Genomic DNA, 17,524 nt, shown 5'->3' on the forward strand with positions numbered 1-17,524 from the left:
GCAAGGTGGATGATCTACGTACCACGAGCTATGGCTCATCTAGAAAGGTACATAGAAAGTTGCCTTATACTGAGCCATCAAGCTCAGTCTTGCTTGCACTGAGTACCAATGTTTTTTTTCAGGGATTCAGACAGGGGACTCCCCAGCTTCATAGATGCTAGGGACTGAACCCAGGACCTTTTGCATGCCAAGCAGGTGTTCTATCACTGAACTACACTCCTTCAAACCATTTTTGTTATCAGCTACATCAGAAAGCTGCATCTGTTCAAAAGTGCATATGACTGAGTTGGGGTAGGGGACACCACTTTGCAGTGGCTCTCGTCCTACTTAGATGGATGTTTCAAGAGGGTGATGCTTGAGGATTGCTCATCAGCCTTGTGGGGCCTTCAGCGTGGGGTTCTGCGGGGTTCAGTTGGATCCCCTATGCTGTTTAACATCTACATGTTGTCAGCAATATTCTGATGACACGCAGCTTTACTTCTCCTTTACATCTGCAGGTGAGGCAGTGGAAATGCTGGACTAGTGTCTTGCCTCCGTCATGGACTGGATGAGAGCCAACAAAGTGAAGCTCATTCCCGATAAGACAGAAGCACTGTTAGGAAGAGGTTCTCTAGACTGGATGGCTGGGTGGTTGCCTGCTCTTGATGGGGTTACACTTTCTCTGAAGGAGCCTGTATATAGCTCATGGGTCCTTATGGATCCTTTGCTGTCACTTGAGGCTCAGGTGCCTTCTATCAACTTTGCCTGGTGGCCTAGCTGTGCCCCTATCTGGTCAGGGGTAGTCTAACTTCAGTTGCCTATGCTCTGGTAACCCCTAGGTTAGATTGCTGCAACATGTTCTGAAGACTGTTCAGAAACTTCAGCTGATGCAGAATTCAGCTGCCATGCAAGGCATGACAATTTGAGCATATTACACCAATCCTGACCTGACTGTACTGGTTGCCAATTAGTTTCTAGGCCCAGTTCAAAGCGCTGGTTTTGACCCATAAAGCCTTAAATGGCTCAGGACAGAAATATCTCAAGGATCACCTCTGCCCATATGAACTGACCTGGACCCTGAGATCATCATGTGATGCCCTTCTTTGTGTGCCTTCTCCATGAGAGGACCAGAGGGAATATAGCCAGATCTGGTGCTTCTGACCCGTCCCACTACTGTCATGTGGTCCCCTGAAACTTGTCTATGAAGGATTTCAGTCTTCAGGCTGAAAAAAGGCTCACTGGCACTGATCTAAGCTGGGGGGGGGGGAGTTGATGTTCCAACTGTTGCTGGACTCCAAGTTCCATCAGTGGAAAGCAGCATTATGGATGATTTTAAGGATGATGAGTGTTGTAACATCTTTGGGTTGAGAAACTTGTGCAGAAACCTTTTGAAGCCTCCCATGTGCCAATTTTTGGTCTGTTTCCAGTAGTCTTTACTCACACACCAGTAAAAAGCTGCCATGGAAGGGAGGGAGGATAATTGCATCTTTAGGAAGGCATTTGGGGATGTGCTATTATGACATTGCAATGTTATTATAAGGTGGTCTTATTTCTTTAATGTGCAGTAAATGGTTTCCTGCTGTAGTCGGTCATTGAAGCTGGGTTCTACGTGCATGCGTTATCTATTGCCTGTATTCCATAATGGTTTAGAATCCTGTTGTTGCCGCTGGTGGTTTTTTAAAATAATAAAATGGAACTTGTGTTTGTAAAATAACATTTTAATTGTGAACTATATTAAGAAGCTCCTGATAAAGCAAGGAAGATAATGAAATAAGATGAAACTACCCTGCATTACATTCAGCCATTTTCTGATGCTCCCCCCTTCCAGCCATTAATAAAATTCAGGCTCTTTATTTTCTGAAATTTCCATATATCAAGGGTGAGGAACTCATGGCCCTCCAGATGTTGTTAGACTATAACTTCTACCATTCATTCTGGCTGGTCATTCTGGCTGGGGCAGATGGGAGTTGTAGTCCAATGTGAGCCAACCCTGATCTTTACAAAGATGATCTTTGGGGTCCATTCCAACTCTACAATTCTATGATTCTATCGAGTGGGTTGTGATGTAAGAATGTAAGAAGAGATTGTTGCATCAATCCCATCTAGTTCAGCATCCTGTTCTCAAAATGGCCAACCAGATGCTTGTAGGAATCCCACAAGCAGAACCCAAGTGCAGTAACACTGTTTCCACCTGAGATTCCCAGAAACTGGCATTTGGAGGCATACTGCCTGCAGGGGCGAAGGAAGGCTAACTGGCACCTGGGGCAGGGTGTTGGGGGTGGGGCAAACCGTCTGGCGGCACATGCGCAGCGCTGCTACGTACAGCACATGCACGACGCTGCTACGTACGGCGCACGTGCCACCGGGCGGTTTGCTGACTGTGCCACTCACAGCTGCAGCAGCAGCAAGGATCCTCCGCACGTGGTGGTGCGATGGCAATGGGGCGAGCCCTGCAGGGTGCCTTGTCATTCCCCTCAAAGATGGCACCCGGAGCAGCACGCCCCCCCATCCCCTTCCTCCGCCACTGACTGCCTGTGACAGACAGTGCAAGTAGAACATAGCCACCTTGCCTAGTGGGTATTGATAGCCTTATCCTCCAGGAACTGTCTAATCTTCTTTTAAAGCCATCTGAGTTGATGGCCCTCGGCATCTTGTGGGGGACAAGTTCCATAGTTTAACTATGTGCTATGTAAATGACTGCTTTCCTTTGTCCTGAATCAAGTGACAATCATACAGTGGGCAACACCTGTTGGATGTTTTGTAAGAGATGGGGGGGGGGAGAGAAACAAAAAGTAATAAAAGTTAGTCTCATGTTATATTTTGGGGTTAAAGGTGGGCCCTAGGTCTGAAAAGGCTGAAGACTACAGGCTTAATCTATCCATCTTATTGGAGATTTCCAAATAGTTATTTTATCCACTTCTGCATTGTAGAGACACATTCATCTCTCCTGTCTCTCAGTAGCTGCCCTTTCTTGCTGGTAGTGTTTGGGCAGCTGTCGAAGATCAGGAGCTGGACACCAAGAGCTAAGGTGAAGCTCAGAAGTCAAAGCTGGCCACAGACCTGGACTAAACGATGGCAAAATGAAGAGGGGTTAGCTGGGAATTTTGCCCCAGGGAGAAGCCTCCAGAGGGTGCCACTGAAGCTCTTAGCCTCCCAGGCAATCTGCAATGAGCCTGGGCTGCCTGTCCCCCCTCCATCACTCCAAAGCAATTTCACTTGGGGCTTTTCTGACTCCCTCCTGTGACTCTGTGCTACTTGGCTGCAGGCAGCTGGCTCTCTCCGTCCCTCCAGGGCTCCTTGGCTGGGGCAGCTATGCCCCCCCCCATGTGGCTGCTCTGATCTGTAAGTGTGCTGCTTCTCCCAGGGTGGAGTTGGGGTGGCAGAGAGAATAAGGAAATTAGATGCAGAGAACTGGGGTTGGAAAGCAAGGAAGGTCTTTATTTTCTGTTGCAACAGAACTCCCTCCCCTTGTAAGGAGGACCCAGAACGAACATGTAACAACTGTTAAAGTCTTTAGATATACATGCAGAAACCCTTCAACCAATGTCTAAAAAATAACTACTAATTTACCAATCACCCTAGATAGGTAACAGAACCTTAGGAAAATATTAGGGTTGCAATGGAAGGACACTTTCTACTAGGAATTAGACTCTCAAAAAGCATTTCTTCACCTTACATGGAACCTAAAATTACTCCAAACGTAGAATTGTAGAGTTGGAAGGGACCCAACTGTTATGTACTGAGGTTCTCACTCTGGGCCCGCAGGGGGATACTGTACATAGTTTCACTCAGGTCCACATATGCAAATAAGGGATTGAAAGTGAAGTTCAGTGATTGGATAGTTACAGAAAGTGGTTACTGTTGCGTTGTAGTGGAGCTCTATATAAGCAGGCTGGCTGAACCCTTCAGTTCAGTTCTGTTCTGGCCTGTGAATAAACAAGAGCTGTTTGAAGAATCGCTGTGTCGTCTGATATGTTCACCCATGACTTAACACCAACGGATCATCTAGTCCATCCCCCTCATCCACCATTTCCCGGTTCCTGCAGAGCATCTCACACTTTCTCCTTGTGCTGCTTCTTCAGGAAAAGCCAAGATTCTCTGCTACTAAGCGGTGTGTGTGTGTGTGTGTTTGTGGAAACACCTTTCTAGACGGTGTTATTGTTTGCTGGTGAGGTGAGATATTTCCCTGCTGTGACTGCTTTGTTCACTTTGGCACTGGCTGGCAATTAGCTGTAAGGTGGGGGTAACACACACATTTGTGTTGTAGCTGTGAGAGACAGATGCTGTCCCTTCCCTTGGCTCCAGAGGTGTCTGGCTTTCCCCCTCCCCCAGCAGCCCTTGGTCTACACTCTCACTTGCAGGTGAGGAACAGGTGTCTTGGAGACAAGAGAAACTGGCACACCTTCACCCAGAGGTGAAACTAGGTTTTATTTCACCCAAGTCGAAGACCCAGTTTGACACACACACACACACACACACACACACACACACACACACACACAGGCTGGGAGCCTCAGTGCTGCCCCTCTGGAGGCTTCACCCCAGGTGGCTAGGCTCTGCCTTCATTCACAGCTCTCCACGCATCAAGATCCATAAGGGGAAATGCATCTTTGTCTGAAGCCACACTTTCTTACTCAGATATTACTTTCCCCTTTCCACCATGAGCCTCTGGGGTCTGATTATGCTCAGTGCTCACTGCTGGAAGCTCCTGAAACCTCTTTGCCATATCCACTGTGTTCCTGGGAATGTTTGTTTCAAGTACGCCAACAGAATGGTTTTGGACAATTTCTTTTCCTCGTGCTGTAAGGCAGGTTGGATGCAAACAAACGTTCTCCATGTGCTTGTCCCCATTAGGCTTTTCTTTCCCCCTTTCCTCCCCCATTCTCTTTCTGGAGGAATTGTGCAGAGTACGGCTTCCAAGCCACACAGTGCAAAATTCTATTCAATCTGCAGTAAAGAGAGATGTGAATTGAATATGCCTATTCAAATGCATGAGTAACCTTTCTTGGCTGAAGAATTATAAACTTGGCAGACCTGGATTACTATTATTTATTGCATGTTCATTCCCTCCTTCCTGCGTGAGATGTAGGGGGAGCTGTAGACTTCCAGATGTTGGTCTGCACAGGGTGCGGCTGATGGAAGCTGGAGTCCAAAACAACTGGAAGACCACATCTATGCTGTGTTAAAGTTAAAATGAAAAGAAAGAAAGATGTAATTTGACCAAGTAAATTTTATGTGAAAACAGTTTTGGAAAACTGCTGCAATGGACTATATGGAAACTCAGCTAGGGGGATTCGAGGAAGTCATTTAACAATGTTAAAAAAAAGAGGAATTATTATAGTTAGGATAAATGTTTGTGGTGTTGGATTGAAATTGAGTGGTTTCTAGCTGTAATGATATAAAGGAACATAGATGGGAAAAAAGGGTCTGGAAAATAAGGTAATATTATAAGCTGTAATGCTTTAAGTGAAGGATTTGCTGAACAAATAATTTTAATTGGAATACAAGGAGGAGAAGTATGAGGAGGTCTGAGAAATTGGTTATTGTAAAGTATGATTTATGAACTATATGTTTTTTTTAATTTGTTTGTTTGTTCTGTTTTTGCTTGTTTGTTTAAAAAAATTGGAAAATTTAATAAATATCTTATAAAAAAAAGTTTGTTTTTTGATTTTTTTGGTCTGATATAAAATTGGAAAATCAATTTAAAAAAATTGAAAAAAAGAAGACCACATCTGCCTCAGGCTGATAGAAGATTTTCTTTACTTCTGTGTCATCCTCACAACAACCCTGTAACACACAGGGTGGCTGACAGATAGTGACTGGTCCAATGAGCTTCCTGGCTGATGGGAGGATTAGCAATGGGTCCTCCTCAGTCATGTTGTTGCTCTTGGCGACACCTGTCTGTCTTTGGAGATGATGGAGGGATGACCTTTGGGGATGTGGTTAAACTTTGGGAAGGTTGCAGCATCTGCTGTGGCTGTAGTGATTGATGTGGGCAAGATATGTTTTGTTGCAACTGGGGCAGAGGAAGAGTGAAATCACAGGTGAAGATATTGATGGTATTTTGGAAAGAGGTGCAAAGAAAACTGCAGAAATGAATGAGAAACTATCCAATATGGGTGAAAGCTCACTCAGAAATTTTACAGTGGATACAGAGTCAAGTGTCTATAACTTTGAAGGAGAAGATTATAGAGAGAAGCAAAAGATTGCATTCACAGAGTAGATTGAACCATATAAGCATGAGAGAAAAGCAAACTACGCTGTTGATGAAACAAAAATTTAAAAAATTCCTTCCAGTACCACCTTAGAGTCTCTAAGGTGCTACTGGAAGGAATTTTTTTATTTTGTTTCAACTACGGCAGACCAGGTGTTATGTACTGAGTTGAATAGGATCCACACTGCAGTAGTCTGATTGGTCCTAGAACAATAGGATCCAAAAGGCAGCAGTCTGATTGGTCCTAGAACAATAGGATTCAGAATGCAGCAGTCTGATTGGTCCTAGAACAATGCAGCAGTATGATTGGTTGGCAGGAACCACCCAATCATGCTCCAGATAGAAGTGAATCCACAACCTGATTGGCTTACAGTAGAATTCCGGAATTAGCCAATCATGTGCAGCCCATTGTGTAAATAATGTATATAAAGCAGATACCTTGAGGGGACTTTCATTCATTCCTCCTCACCACTATGAGCTGAATAAAGAGCATGAAATCACTTTGCGACTCTGAGTATATTTCACTGGCGACGAAGGTGGGATCCCGCTGAGCTGACTGCCACACACAGCACCGCAGTACCACCACCTGCCGCACCGCTGCCTCGCACCGTGTATCCAGGCTTCAGCTCCGGGACACAAGGAACTCAGAATGGCAACCGACAGCAGCTTCTCACCGTTCAACCCAGCATCTGGAGACTGGGAAGCGTACGCCTCCCGTTTCACCTTCCTCCTAGAAGCCAAAGGGGTCACCGACGAAGAAGACGCCAAGAAGAGGGCGATATTCTTCAGCGTCTGCGGAGAGGAGACGTTTGAAATCGCCCGGGCTCTCCTTGCACCTGAAGACGTTGCTACTGTTCCATACAAAACAATAATGGAACAGCTGAAGGGGCACTTTTCGCCACAGCCCTCAGTGGTGGCTTGTCGAAATGCCTTCTACGCAAAGCGGCAAGCCCCTGGGGAAACCATAACTGGGTTTGTGACCTCTCTCCACCAAGCTGCCCGGTTCTGCAACTTCTCAGAGCTGGAGAACATGCTTCGTGACCGCCTCGTCGGTGGCCTGAAGGATGAGAAGCTGCAACGACGCCTCTACGCTAAGAAGAACCTAACGTTCCAGGTCGCTCTGGAGGAGGCCCTGGCAACGGAAGCTGCCGAGAGGTCAACGCAAGAGGCACGGCCGAGCCAGCCGTCCCAACCGAGGGTCCACCACGAAGACCTCACTGACGACTCAGGATCCAACAGGGAGGAGGTGCACCGAGTACAGCAGCACACTCAAGCAGCCCACATACCACAGCTGCCTCGACGAGAAGGAGGGAACTGCGTAAGCTGTGGAGAAAGTCACGAGAGGAGGACCTGCCGTTTCCGCAACGCAGAGTGCAGGCAGTGCAGAAAATTGGGACACATCGCCCGGGTGTGTCGGGCTCGGCCCACCCGACGACAGGCATCAGATGACCAATCCAAGAGCCCCAGGTCCCGGGGCCCAACGCACCAAGGCAACTCGACGGAGCTCACGGACTTCCAGGTATACCAGTTGCCCCACCCCAACGTAGAGAAAATTTATGTAGAGGTACAGATAGAGGGGGCCCCATGCCGCATGGAGCTTGACACGGGTTCAACTCTATCCATAATCTCGGCAAGGACCTTAAGGAAACTGTGTCCTACTGGGGGTCCCAAACTCAGGCCGGCCCCATTCACCCTCCGGGACTTCCAGAAACGTAAGGTCCCCACAATGGGGGTGGGGACCTTCAGGGTGCAGTACCGAGGGCGGACGCGGCAACTGGACTTGCTTGTGGTCAAGGGCCCCTACATTAGCTTACTGGGATTGGCATGGTTTGGACCACTGGGGCTAGCCGTCACCGGGGTGAACCACACTACCTTACAAGTGGACGTGGATGCCATATGCAAGGAATTTCCAGGGGTTTTCGATGGGAAATTGGGACAGTATACGGGCCCCCCCATTGCTCTACAGCTTGACCCCGCAGTACGATCGGTCAGGCTCAAGGCCCGCTGGGTCCCGTTCGCCCTGAAACCCCGTATAGACGAGGAATTGGACCGACTCGTGGAGCAAGGAGTGCTGGAGCCGGTGCCTAATGCCCCCTGGGAAACCCCAATCGTCACACCCGTCAAGCCTAATGGTTCGGTCCGCATCTGCGCAGACTACAAATGTACCATAAACAAGGCCCTCACGGCCAATGCATACCCAGTGCCAGTGGTCAGCCATGTCCTTGCTACCCTGGCTGGGTCGAAAATTTTTGGCAAGCTGGACCTGGCCCAAGCATATCAACAGCTGCCAGTAGATGAGGCCACAGCAGAGGCACAGATGATTGTGACGCACAGAGGAGCGTTCAGGGTAAAGCGGCTGCAATTCGGTGTCAGCGTGGCACCAGGCATATTCCAGAATCTCTCCTTAAAGGGATTCCTGGTGTCACCCCCTTCTTCGATGATGTGTTGATTGCCGGGCCCACACCAGAGGAGTTTGAGGACCGCCTCCGCACCGTTCTGCACCGTTTCCAGACGGCGGGTCTCAAGGTGAAGCGGGAAAAATGTCTACTAGGAGTGCCTCAGGTGGACTTTCTGGGATTTATGGTGGACGCAGAAGGGGTCCACCCGACTGGGGACAAGGTACGGGCCATTTGTGATGCCCCAGTGCCCAAGAACAAGAATGAACTTCAGGCTTTTTGGGACTATTGAACTTTTACCATTCCTTCCTTCCCCACAAGGCGGCGGTAGCGGAGCCCCTACACAGACTCCTGGACAAGCGGGCCCCTTGGGTGTGGGGCCAGCGCCAGGAGGCCGCATTCCAGGCAGTCAAGGACTTGCTTGTCTCAAACTCGGTCTTGGCACACTTCGACGAGAGGCTGCCGGTGGTGCTAGCATGCGACGCCTCACCCTATGGCATTGGCGCTGTCCTGCGACACCAACTCCCGGATGGAAGAGAGGTACCGGTGGCATACTTTTCCCAGACACTCAACGCAACCGAGCGGAACTACTCGCAAATCGACAAGGAGGGTCTGGCAATCGTGAAGGGAGTAAAAAAATTCAATGATTTCTTGTACAGGCGGCCCTTCACCGTGGTGACTGACCACAAGCCGTTGCTTGGCTTGTTTGCCCCCGAAAAGCAGACCCCCCAAGTGCTGTCTCCTCGTGTCCTCAGGTGGTCAATTTTCCTTGCCAGCTACCAGTATGCACTGATTCACCGCCCTGGGAAGGCGATGGGCCATGCGGACGCCCTCAGCAGGCTACCACTACTGGAAACAGGCCCCGACCCAGCACCTGCACAAGAGGTTATGAGCCTGGAGCTGCTTCCCGAGCGCCCCATTCAGGCACAAGAAGTTGCACACCATTCCAAGAAAGATAGGGTCATCTCCCGGGTCCTGGACTGGGTGTGGAGGGGATGGCCCAGCAGCAGCCCCGGGCCAGAATTCGCCGGCTACACAACCCGCAAACATGAACTGTCAGCCCACAAGGGGTGCCTGTTATGGGGAAGCAGGGTCGTTGTTCCCCAGCCCCTCCGCAAAAGGGTCCTCACAGCCCTACACGAGACACACCCAGGGGTAGTAAGAATGAAGGCCCTTGCCAGGAGTTATGTGCGGTGGCCGGGGATCGATGGAGAGATAGAGGCCTGGGTCAAACACTGCCAGGCCTGCCAAGAATCCCGCCCAGATCCCCCAAGGGCCCCAGTCCAGTCCTGGTAGTCCGCCTGAGCACCATGGTCACGCCTGCATGTGGACTTCGCTGGCCCCTTTCAGGGGAAAACATTCTTCATAGTGGTGGACTCCTACACCAAATGGCTGGAAGTCGCACTGGTACCGTCCACTTCTACGTCCGCAGCCATCCGGGTACTACGCAGGCTGTTTGCAACCCACGGGCTCCCTGACACTCTCGTCTCAGACAACGGGACTGCATTTACGTCAGGAGAATTCCAAACCTTCACAGCGCAGAGCGCCACCCGCCACATCCATTCGGCGCCATTCCACCCTGCTACCAATGGCCAAGCAGAATGCATGGTGCGGACCACCAAGGACACCCTTCGCCACATGACACAAGGGGATTGGGAGTACCGCCTTGCCAAATTCCTTCTAGCACAGCACAGCACCCCCAGCTCAACGACTGGCCGGAGCCCCGCTGAACTACTAATGGGTCGGCGCCTTGCAATCAGATTGGACCGCCTTCACCCCGATAGAGCTCAGGATGAGGTAGTGGTGGGGGAAGGCAGGAACCCCCGGACCTTCGAGGCCCAGGACCCAGTGTATGCAAAGAATTTTGGGGCAGGCCCTGCATGGGTACCCGCCACAGTCACCAGGGTCACTGGCCCCATGTCGTACGAGGTGCTAACAGATGGGGGGCAATGCTGGCGCCGCCACTGCGACCAGATACAGCGACGATTCCCGGGAGAAAACCAGGAGGAGGAAGACAGGTCTGAGGAGTCCCAAGGGAACAGTGGGGCAGTGAGGCCCATAGAGCAGCAGGGGCAAGCAGGAGAGGCAGAATCAGTAAATACAGAGAGGACCCGTGAGGCCGAAAGGACACTGGAACCAGAACCACGACTGAGCGAGCCGGTTGCGCCAGACCATACTGTGGAGAGAGGCTCAGAACTCACAGGGTTAATAAGTTCTGAGTGACGTCTCACATTCTGAGGCGGGGTTTAGAACACTGAGGGGAGTGGTTTCCTGTGTTCTCTCAGTGTGTGTGTCTGCTCCGTGGAGAGAGCAGCCATGAGCGCTTTGTCGCCAGGCAGGAGATTTATAGCTGTTGTGTTTTGCTAAGGAATAAAGACTTTAAAGATAAGGAGACTGCTGCGTCCAGCCTGAGTTATTACCACACGAACGACGTTCCTGCTTCTGTTCCGCTGTGTTTACGTGCTGCTGAGTCGGAGGTCACTGGAGGAAGACGAGAGCCGCGCAGAAGAAGTGTGCCGAACGCCATTGGGCTCAATAGGTTATGGGTCATCAGCAATTAAGATAAGCAACGTTCATGCGTGTGGGGGAAGCCGGCTGAGGAGAAGACTGCAGCCAAAGGCCAGCTGATGAGACGCTGGGAAGGAAGACTGCAGTCAGAGTCGGCTGAGGAGCAGCCAAAGGCCAGCTAAGGAGTAGCTGGAGCCAGCCAGGAGTTCGCTGGGAGGAGCTGAGATCTGCCGGACCGGGAGGCACTACCGCTACCTGTAAGTAGGCCGGGCCCCGGGGGAAGATGGCAGACAGCCAGAAGTCGTCAATCCCTTTTGATAAGGTGGACGGGAGCAAGCCCTGGGCAGAGTGGCAGGCACTGAAGAAAGCAGTGGGAGCCAGGCCAGAGGGGGCTGAGAATTGCTCTGAGGAAGCACCAAGCCCAGGAGGGGCTGAGAGCTACTCAAAGGAGGCACCAAGCCCAGGAGGGGCTGAGGGACGCCCAAGAAGCCCAGAGGGGGCTGGAAGTCCAAGAGAGGCTGAGGGACGCCCTGAAAGCCCAGAGGGGGCTGGGACTGTGTTGGGAAGCTATTGGAATGCACCAACACGTGAGCTGCGTGCTGGAGAGCAGCTGAGAGAAGAGAAGAACTTTGCACCAGAGAGTGGGGGTGCAGGCCATTCCAAGAGTCTTGAGAGTGCCCAGGCTGTTTGGCAGGAGCTGGAGGGGGTTTGCAGAGAAACCACAGCAGAAGCCAAAGGCCATTTCCCCAACAGCAGAAAAGCTTCAAGGAGTGCTGCTGGAAAGGTTGGGGGGGCAGAGAAGACCAAAGGCAAGTTTGCAAAGTTTTCCACTCGGCGATGTTTTGTTTGTGCTTCTTCTGAACACCTGTGTCGGAGCTGCCCACAGAGAGCGAGGGTGACAGGGCAGGATGTGTCCAAGGTTGCTTCCCATGGGAACCAGCCGGGTTTCCATGGCAACAGAGGAGGCAGGCGTGGGAAACCGCAGAAAGTACGCGCTCCAGAAGGGGAAGAAAACGCTTATCAGCTGTCTGCGTCTATGGCAGTTTTGGACAACAACACCTGCAGCGAAGGCCCCAAGGTCGGGGGCAGCAGGAAGTCGGTTGCTAAGGCAACAAAGAAAGTCAACTCCAGAGGGGGAGTGCTACGTTGGGTTGTGGACTCGGCTGCTAATGCCCATTTGGTCACAGCGCCACCTGATGGACAAATGTGGAACTGCAAGGCTGTTTCAGCTGGGAAAACAGTTAAATTTGCTACAGGTTCACAGGGACATGTGACCCATTTTGCTAACCTGTTTGTCTCTTTCTTGCAGGCTGAACTGAAGGTCTATTTCGTGCCTGAGATAAAACATTGCCTGTTATCTGTACCTTGCCTTTTACAGGAGGGATATTCAGTGAGTTTTGAGAAAAATGTTTGTACAATTTCCAGAGGGGGGAAACAACTAATAAGTGTTGAGAGAAATCAGAACAACCTCTTTCTTCTGGAAACACCTCTGGAGGGTGAGGGGAATACTGGGAAAGCCACTGATCACACTCATGTGTCGTGTGCTTGCGTGTGGCACAAGAGAATGTCACATGGTTCCTGTGAGGACATTCAGATGTTATCAGAGTGCACCAAAGGGTGCCGGGTAAAAGAATGTGGTCAACCTTTGAATTGCAGAGCTTGCAGAAAAGCCAGAAACAAGGGATTTAATCATCCCAGGGTGGAGAGAGTAACCACAAAGCCTTTTGAGCTTGTGCATGCAGACCTTTTTGATATGCCACAGCCAAGTCTGGGCAAGGCCAAGTGGCTGGTGGTGCTGACAGATGATTATACGCGGAACGCATGGGCATTCACGCTGAAAACTAAGGAGGAGGCAACACAACTGATCAAAGATTGGGTTGCAGAGGTGGAACTAAGGTTCTCCACCAAGGTGCAGGGGTTCAAGTGTGACCGAGGTTCAGAGGTCACTGGGTCTGCTCTAAAGGGTTTCTTTCGCCAGAGGGGGATACGTCACAAAGTGGCTTCTCCTCAGGAGAATGGCGTGGCAGAGCTTAGGAGTAAAGCTCTGGTTCGAGCATCCGAGATTCTACTGGATGACTCTGGTTTGCCTCAAAGTTTTTGGGGGGAGGCGGTAAAGACAGCCAATTTCACGATGAACAGGTGCTACAATGCAGTGGTAGGTGACACCCCGTATTTCCTGCTTCATCGGCAGAAGCCGCTTGTGCATTTCTTTCGCACTTTTGGTAGCAGAGCCATGGTGCCTGTACCAAAGTTTCTGCAGCAGAAGGGTGGCCCAAGGTACCAGGAAATGATCTTCTGTGGATATGAGCCTGCGACAAAAGGATGGAGATTCGCATATCCAGAAGGTGATCAGACCAAGCTTCTGGTCAGTAAACAGGCTGAGTTCTTTGAGCAGGATGGTTGGGCAAGGCGCAAAGCGCGCTCTGACGTTCACTCAGATTGTCTGTTTGACTCTGAGGAGGAAGAAGAGCCAGAGCCTGAACCTGCTGGTGGAGACCAGGTCCCTGAACAGAGTAGGGCATCTCCACAGGTTGTTAAGAGAGTGTCCAAGAGTGAGCCCTCATCTCCTGTGCGCATAATGGAGAAAGCTCACAGACGTGTCAAGTCAGAGGGGGAGTCTTCTGATGAGGAAGACGCACATGCTGGCCCCAGTGGGTCAGAAGGAGCACCCCAGTTTGTGCCCAGGCGGTCATCGCGGGCTACAAAGGGAATTCCACCTGAGAGGTTTCAGGTCACAAATGCGTGGGTTGGTTTCGCACAGTGCGAACCTGAGATTTGTGAGGAAGTTCAACAGGTGCCTAACAACGATGCCAGGAAGGGGCGGAAGGCAATGGGGAAGGTGTTGAACACTCAGAAGTCCTCTCAGAACGTGATTCGAGAGGGGGTGTGGAGAGAGGCTCAGAACTCACAGGGTTAATAAGTTCTGAGTGACGTCTCACATTCTGAGGCGGGGTTTAGAACACTGAGGGGAGTGGTTTCCTGTGTTCTCTCAGTGTGTGTGTCTGCTCCGTGGAGAGAGCAGCCATGAGCGCTTTGTCGCCAGGCAGGAGATTTATAGCTGTTGTGTTTTGCTAAGGAATAAAGACTTTAAAGATAAGGAGACTGCTGCGTCCAGCCTGAGTTATTACCACACGAACGACGTTCCTGCTTCTGTTCCGCTGTGTTTACGTGCTGCTGAGTCGGAGGTCACTGGAGGAAGACCAGAGCCGCGCAGAAGAAGTGTGCCGGATGCCATTGCCCATCACAGGCAGCATCCTTGGAACACGAGCCAGAACCTGAACCCCGGACCAGGGAACACCCTAGGCCGCAACGCACATGTAGGCCGCCGGCGTACCTTGAGGACTATGAATGCGACCTCCCGGGCAGGACTGGAACTTAGAGGGGAGGGGTGTTATGTACTGAGTTGAATAGGATCCAAACTGCAGCAGTCTGATTGGTCCTAGAACAATAGGATCCAAAAGGCAGCAGTCTGATTGGTCCTAGAACAATAGGATTCAGAATGCAGCAGTCTGATTGGTCCTAGAACAATGCAGCAGTATGATTGGTTGGCAGGAACCACCCAATCATGCTCCAGATAGAAGTGAATCCACAACCTGATTGGCTTACAGTAGAATTCCGGAATTAGCCAATCATGTGCAGCCCATTGTGTAAATAATGTATATAAAGCAGATACCTTGAGGGGACTTTCATTCATTCCTCCTCACCACTATGAGCTGAATAAAGAGCATGAAATCACTTTGCGACTCTGAGTATATTTCACCAACACTGCTACCTACCTGTAACTAGAACTATGCTGTTGATGCTTATTTCAGGGAAGCTCTTTGTGTCAGTGAACCAAAAGCACCACGCCCCCCAAAACAGCCTAATGTTCAGGATTTCCAGTTCTTTCCACCACGTTTGTTTGAACTGTTGGAAAAAGAGATTCTTTATTACAGAATAGAAGACATCTGAAGGCAGCCCTGTTTAAGGAAGTTGTTTATTGACTGATGTTTTAATGCATTTTTGATCTCCTGTTGGAAGCCGTCCAGAGTGGCTGGGGAGACCCAGCCAGGTTGGGGGGGTATAAGTAATAAGTTGTTGTTGTTGTTGTTCTGGTTGTGCTGTTGCATATGCACCTGGGCATTTCTTCTCTCCATGCTTCTTCCAGTGGTTATTCCTCCTCTGGTCACTGCTGTGGATACATGACCTGACTGTCTCCAGGCACTGAGGTTGTCTGCAAGGGATTACCACACAGAAGGGTTAATGTTGCCAGGTTTCAGGTCATGTTTGCGGACATCTTTGTAGCACACAGTTGGATGGCCAATGGGCCTGGTGCCTGAAGCCAGCTTCTCGTAGAGCAGGTCCTTGGGGATCCTGCCATCTTACATTCTGTGGACATGACCAAGCCAGCATAGATGTCACTGAGACTGGAGTGTAAAGAGGCTGGGAATGTGGGCTTGGGAGAACACATCTTTGTTTGTTTGTGGGGCAACCCAGCCAGATGGGCAAGGTATAAATAATAATAAAATTATTATTATTATTATTATACCCAAAATCCTTCTGTCATAGTCATAGTCTGACAGTTTTAAACTACATCATCTCTCTGTATTAGAGATGTTTAAACAAGGATCTTGGAAGGGGTTTCCTTTGTTCAGGTTCAGACACAATCTAGCAAAATTAGTTTTCATGACTGAGACTGCTATCTTATGAAAATTTGCTTGGAAGGAGGTTCTATTGAAATAATGGTGAATAAGTTCAGGCTACCACTGTTATTGACATAAAAGGGATTCATGACAGCTGCAGCCAAGTCGTATTCTATTGCTTTCCATTACATTCTCTTGTAATTCAATGTTCATGGGTCAATCATGGGGTTTTAGCAACCAACATCCCTAGGTGATTTGGCAATCCTCCATCCACTTCAGATACTTGAGATGCCTACCAATGTATCCCAGGTCTTTCCCTCACCAAATGAGAACCATAGGGGAAAACATAACCAATAAGTGAGCCCATTCAATACAGCTGAGTGGAAGAAGGTGGGGAGGAACCCCTCTCTTCCTCCTACCACTTTAGGACTAGGAACAAAAAACTCTTCTGACTTCCTTCTGTCTAAGCCTGATGAAAGTTGGGTGGGCAGGTTGCTGCATTGCAAAGCCCTCTGTCTGCCTGCCTCATCCCCTCAGTTGGGGTAGAACAAACACACACACAATGGAGGAGGGCTGAATGTGTAGCTGCTTATATACAATTTGTTTAGACTTTAGTTCCCATATTCCCAGAATTTTGCATCACCCCAAAACTGAGCACCAGCATTAAATTTATTGACATGTAAATCATGGAACTGACATGGAAAGCAGAGTGGAAAAAACATTGAAATTTCCAGGTGCCATTTATTTTGAGCAGCCTTAAATAGAAGATTTTAGGCTGTAATATGCAATTTACCTGTTTTTAGTCTGGCTTTGCCTTGTGATGGCTATTCATGCCATACAATAAAACTGTCATGAGAGTGAGCTTTTGAAAGGCAGAGATCTTTTTTAGACCTTAGATTAAAAAGCCAAATAATTAAATATAGTACCAGAGAGAGAACTCTATTCTAAAAAAAATGAATCCTTCAAGAGATTTTGTTCTTTTTATCAGCATTTGCAGCTGGCATAGGCAAACTCGGCCCACCAGATGTTTTCAGACTACAACTCCCATCATCCCTGACCACTGGTCCTGTTAGCTAGGGATGATGGGAGTTGTAGTATAATGTGCAACCATGAAGAAATATATATTTATTCCCCACATGCAGAAGAAGAAAAAAGAAGTGTTCATCTTAAAGCACACAAAGACCACAGATGTTTTTGTCACTGTATGGCATAGGTAGGCAAACTAAGGCCCGGGGGCTGGATCTGGCCCAATTGCCTTCTAAATCTGGTCTGCTGATGGTCCGGGAATCTGTGTGTTTTACATGAGTAGAATGTATGCTTTTATTTAAAATGCATCTCTGGGTTATTTGTGGGGCATAGGAATTCATTCATTCCCCCCCAAAAAATATAGTCCGCCCCCCCCCAAGGTCGGAGGGATAGTGGACCAGCCCCCTGCTGAAAAAGTTTGCTGACCCCTGCATATATTCAGTACATCACAAAGGACAACATTGCCCTCTCACCACCCTACCCATGGCTTGCTTTGAGACAAGCTGTTAGGATGAAAAGCAGAAGACACCTGACCTCTCTTTTAAATGAGAACCAGTGAGGGCGGTGAAGGTCCTGTGTGAGTGTCTGGAGGCGGTTGGAGATGGATGGCGGCTAACAGATTGAGGTTGAATCCTGACAAGACAGAAGTACTGTTTTTGGGGGACAGGAGGCGGGCAGGTGTGGAGGATTCCCTGGTACTGAATGGGGTAATTGTGCCCCTGAAGGACCAGGTGCGCAGCCTGGGAGTCATTTTGGACTCACAGCTGTCCATGGAGGCA

The 17,524-nt window shown here is 49.5% G+C and overlaps 1 protein-coding gene and 1 pseudogene across 1 annotated transcript; both read left to right on the forward strand.

The window, feature by feature from the left end:
* The first annotated feature begins 6,807 nt into the window (after positions 1–6,807).
* On the forward strand, positions 6,808–8,823 carry LOC128420929 (uncharacterized). The gene is made up of 2 exons (XM_053402995.1): positions 6,808–7,712; positions 8,604–8,823. The coding sequence occupies exons 1-2, from the start codon at positions 6,843–6,845 to the stop codon at positions 8,640–8,642; spliced, it is 909 nt and encodes a 302-aa protein (XP_053258970.1). The 5' UTR covers positions 6,808–6,842; the 3' UTR covers positions 8,643–8,823.
* A 5-nt stretch (positions 8,824–8,828) lies between these two features.
* Positions 8,829–17,524, forward strand: part of LOC128421040 (uncharacterized protein K02A2.6-like) — a 56,554-nt pseudogene continuing 47,858 nt past the window's right edge.

The sequence above is a fragment of the Podarcis raffonei genome, chromosome 9 (assembly GCF_027172205.1).
Source record: "Podarcis raffonei isolate rPodRaf1 chromosome 9, rPodRaf1.pri, whole genome shotgun sequence".
Classification (NCBI taxonomy): Eukaryota; Metazoa; Chordata; class Lepidosauria; order Squamata; family Lacertidae; genus Podarcis; species Podarcis raffonei.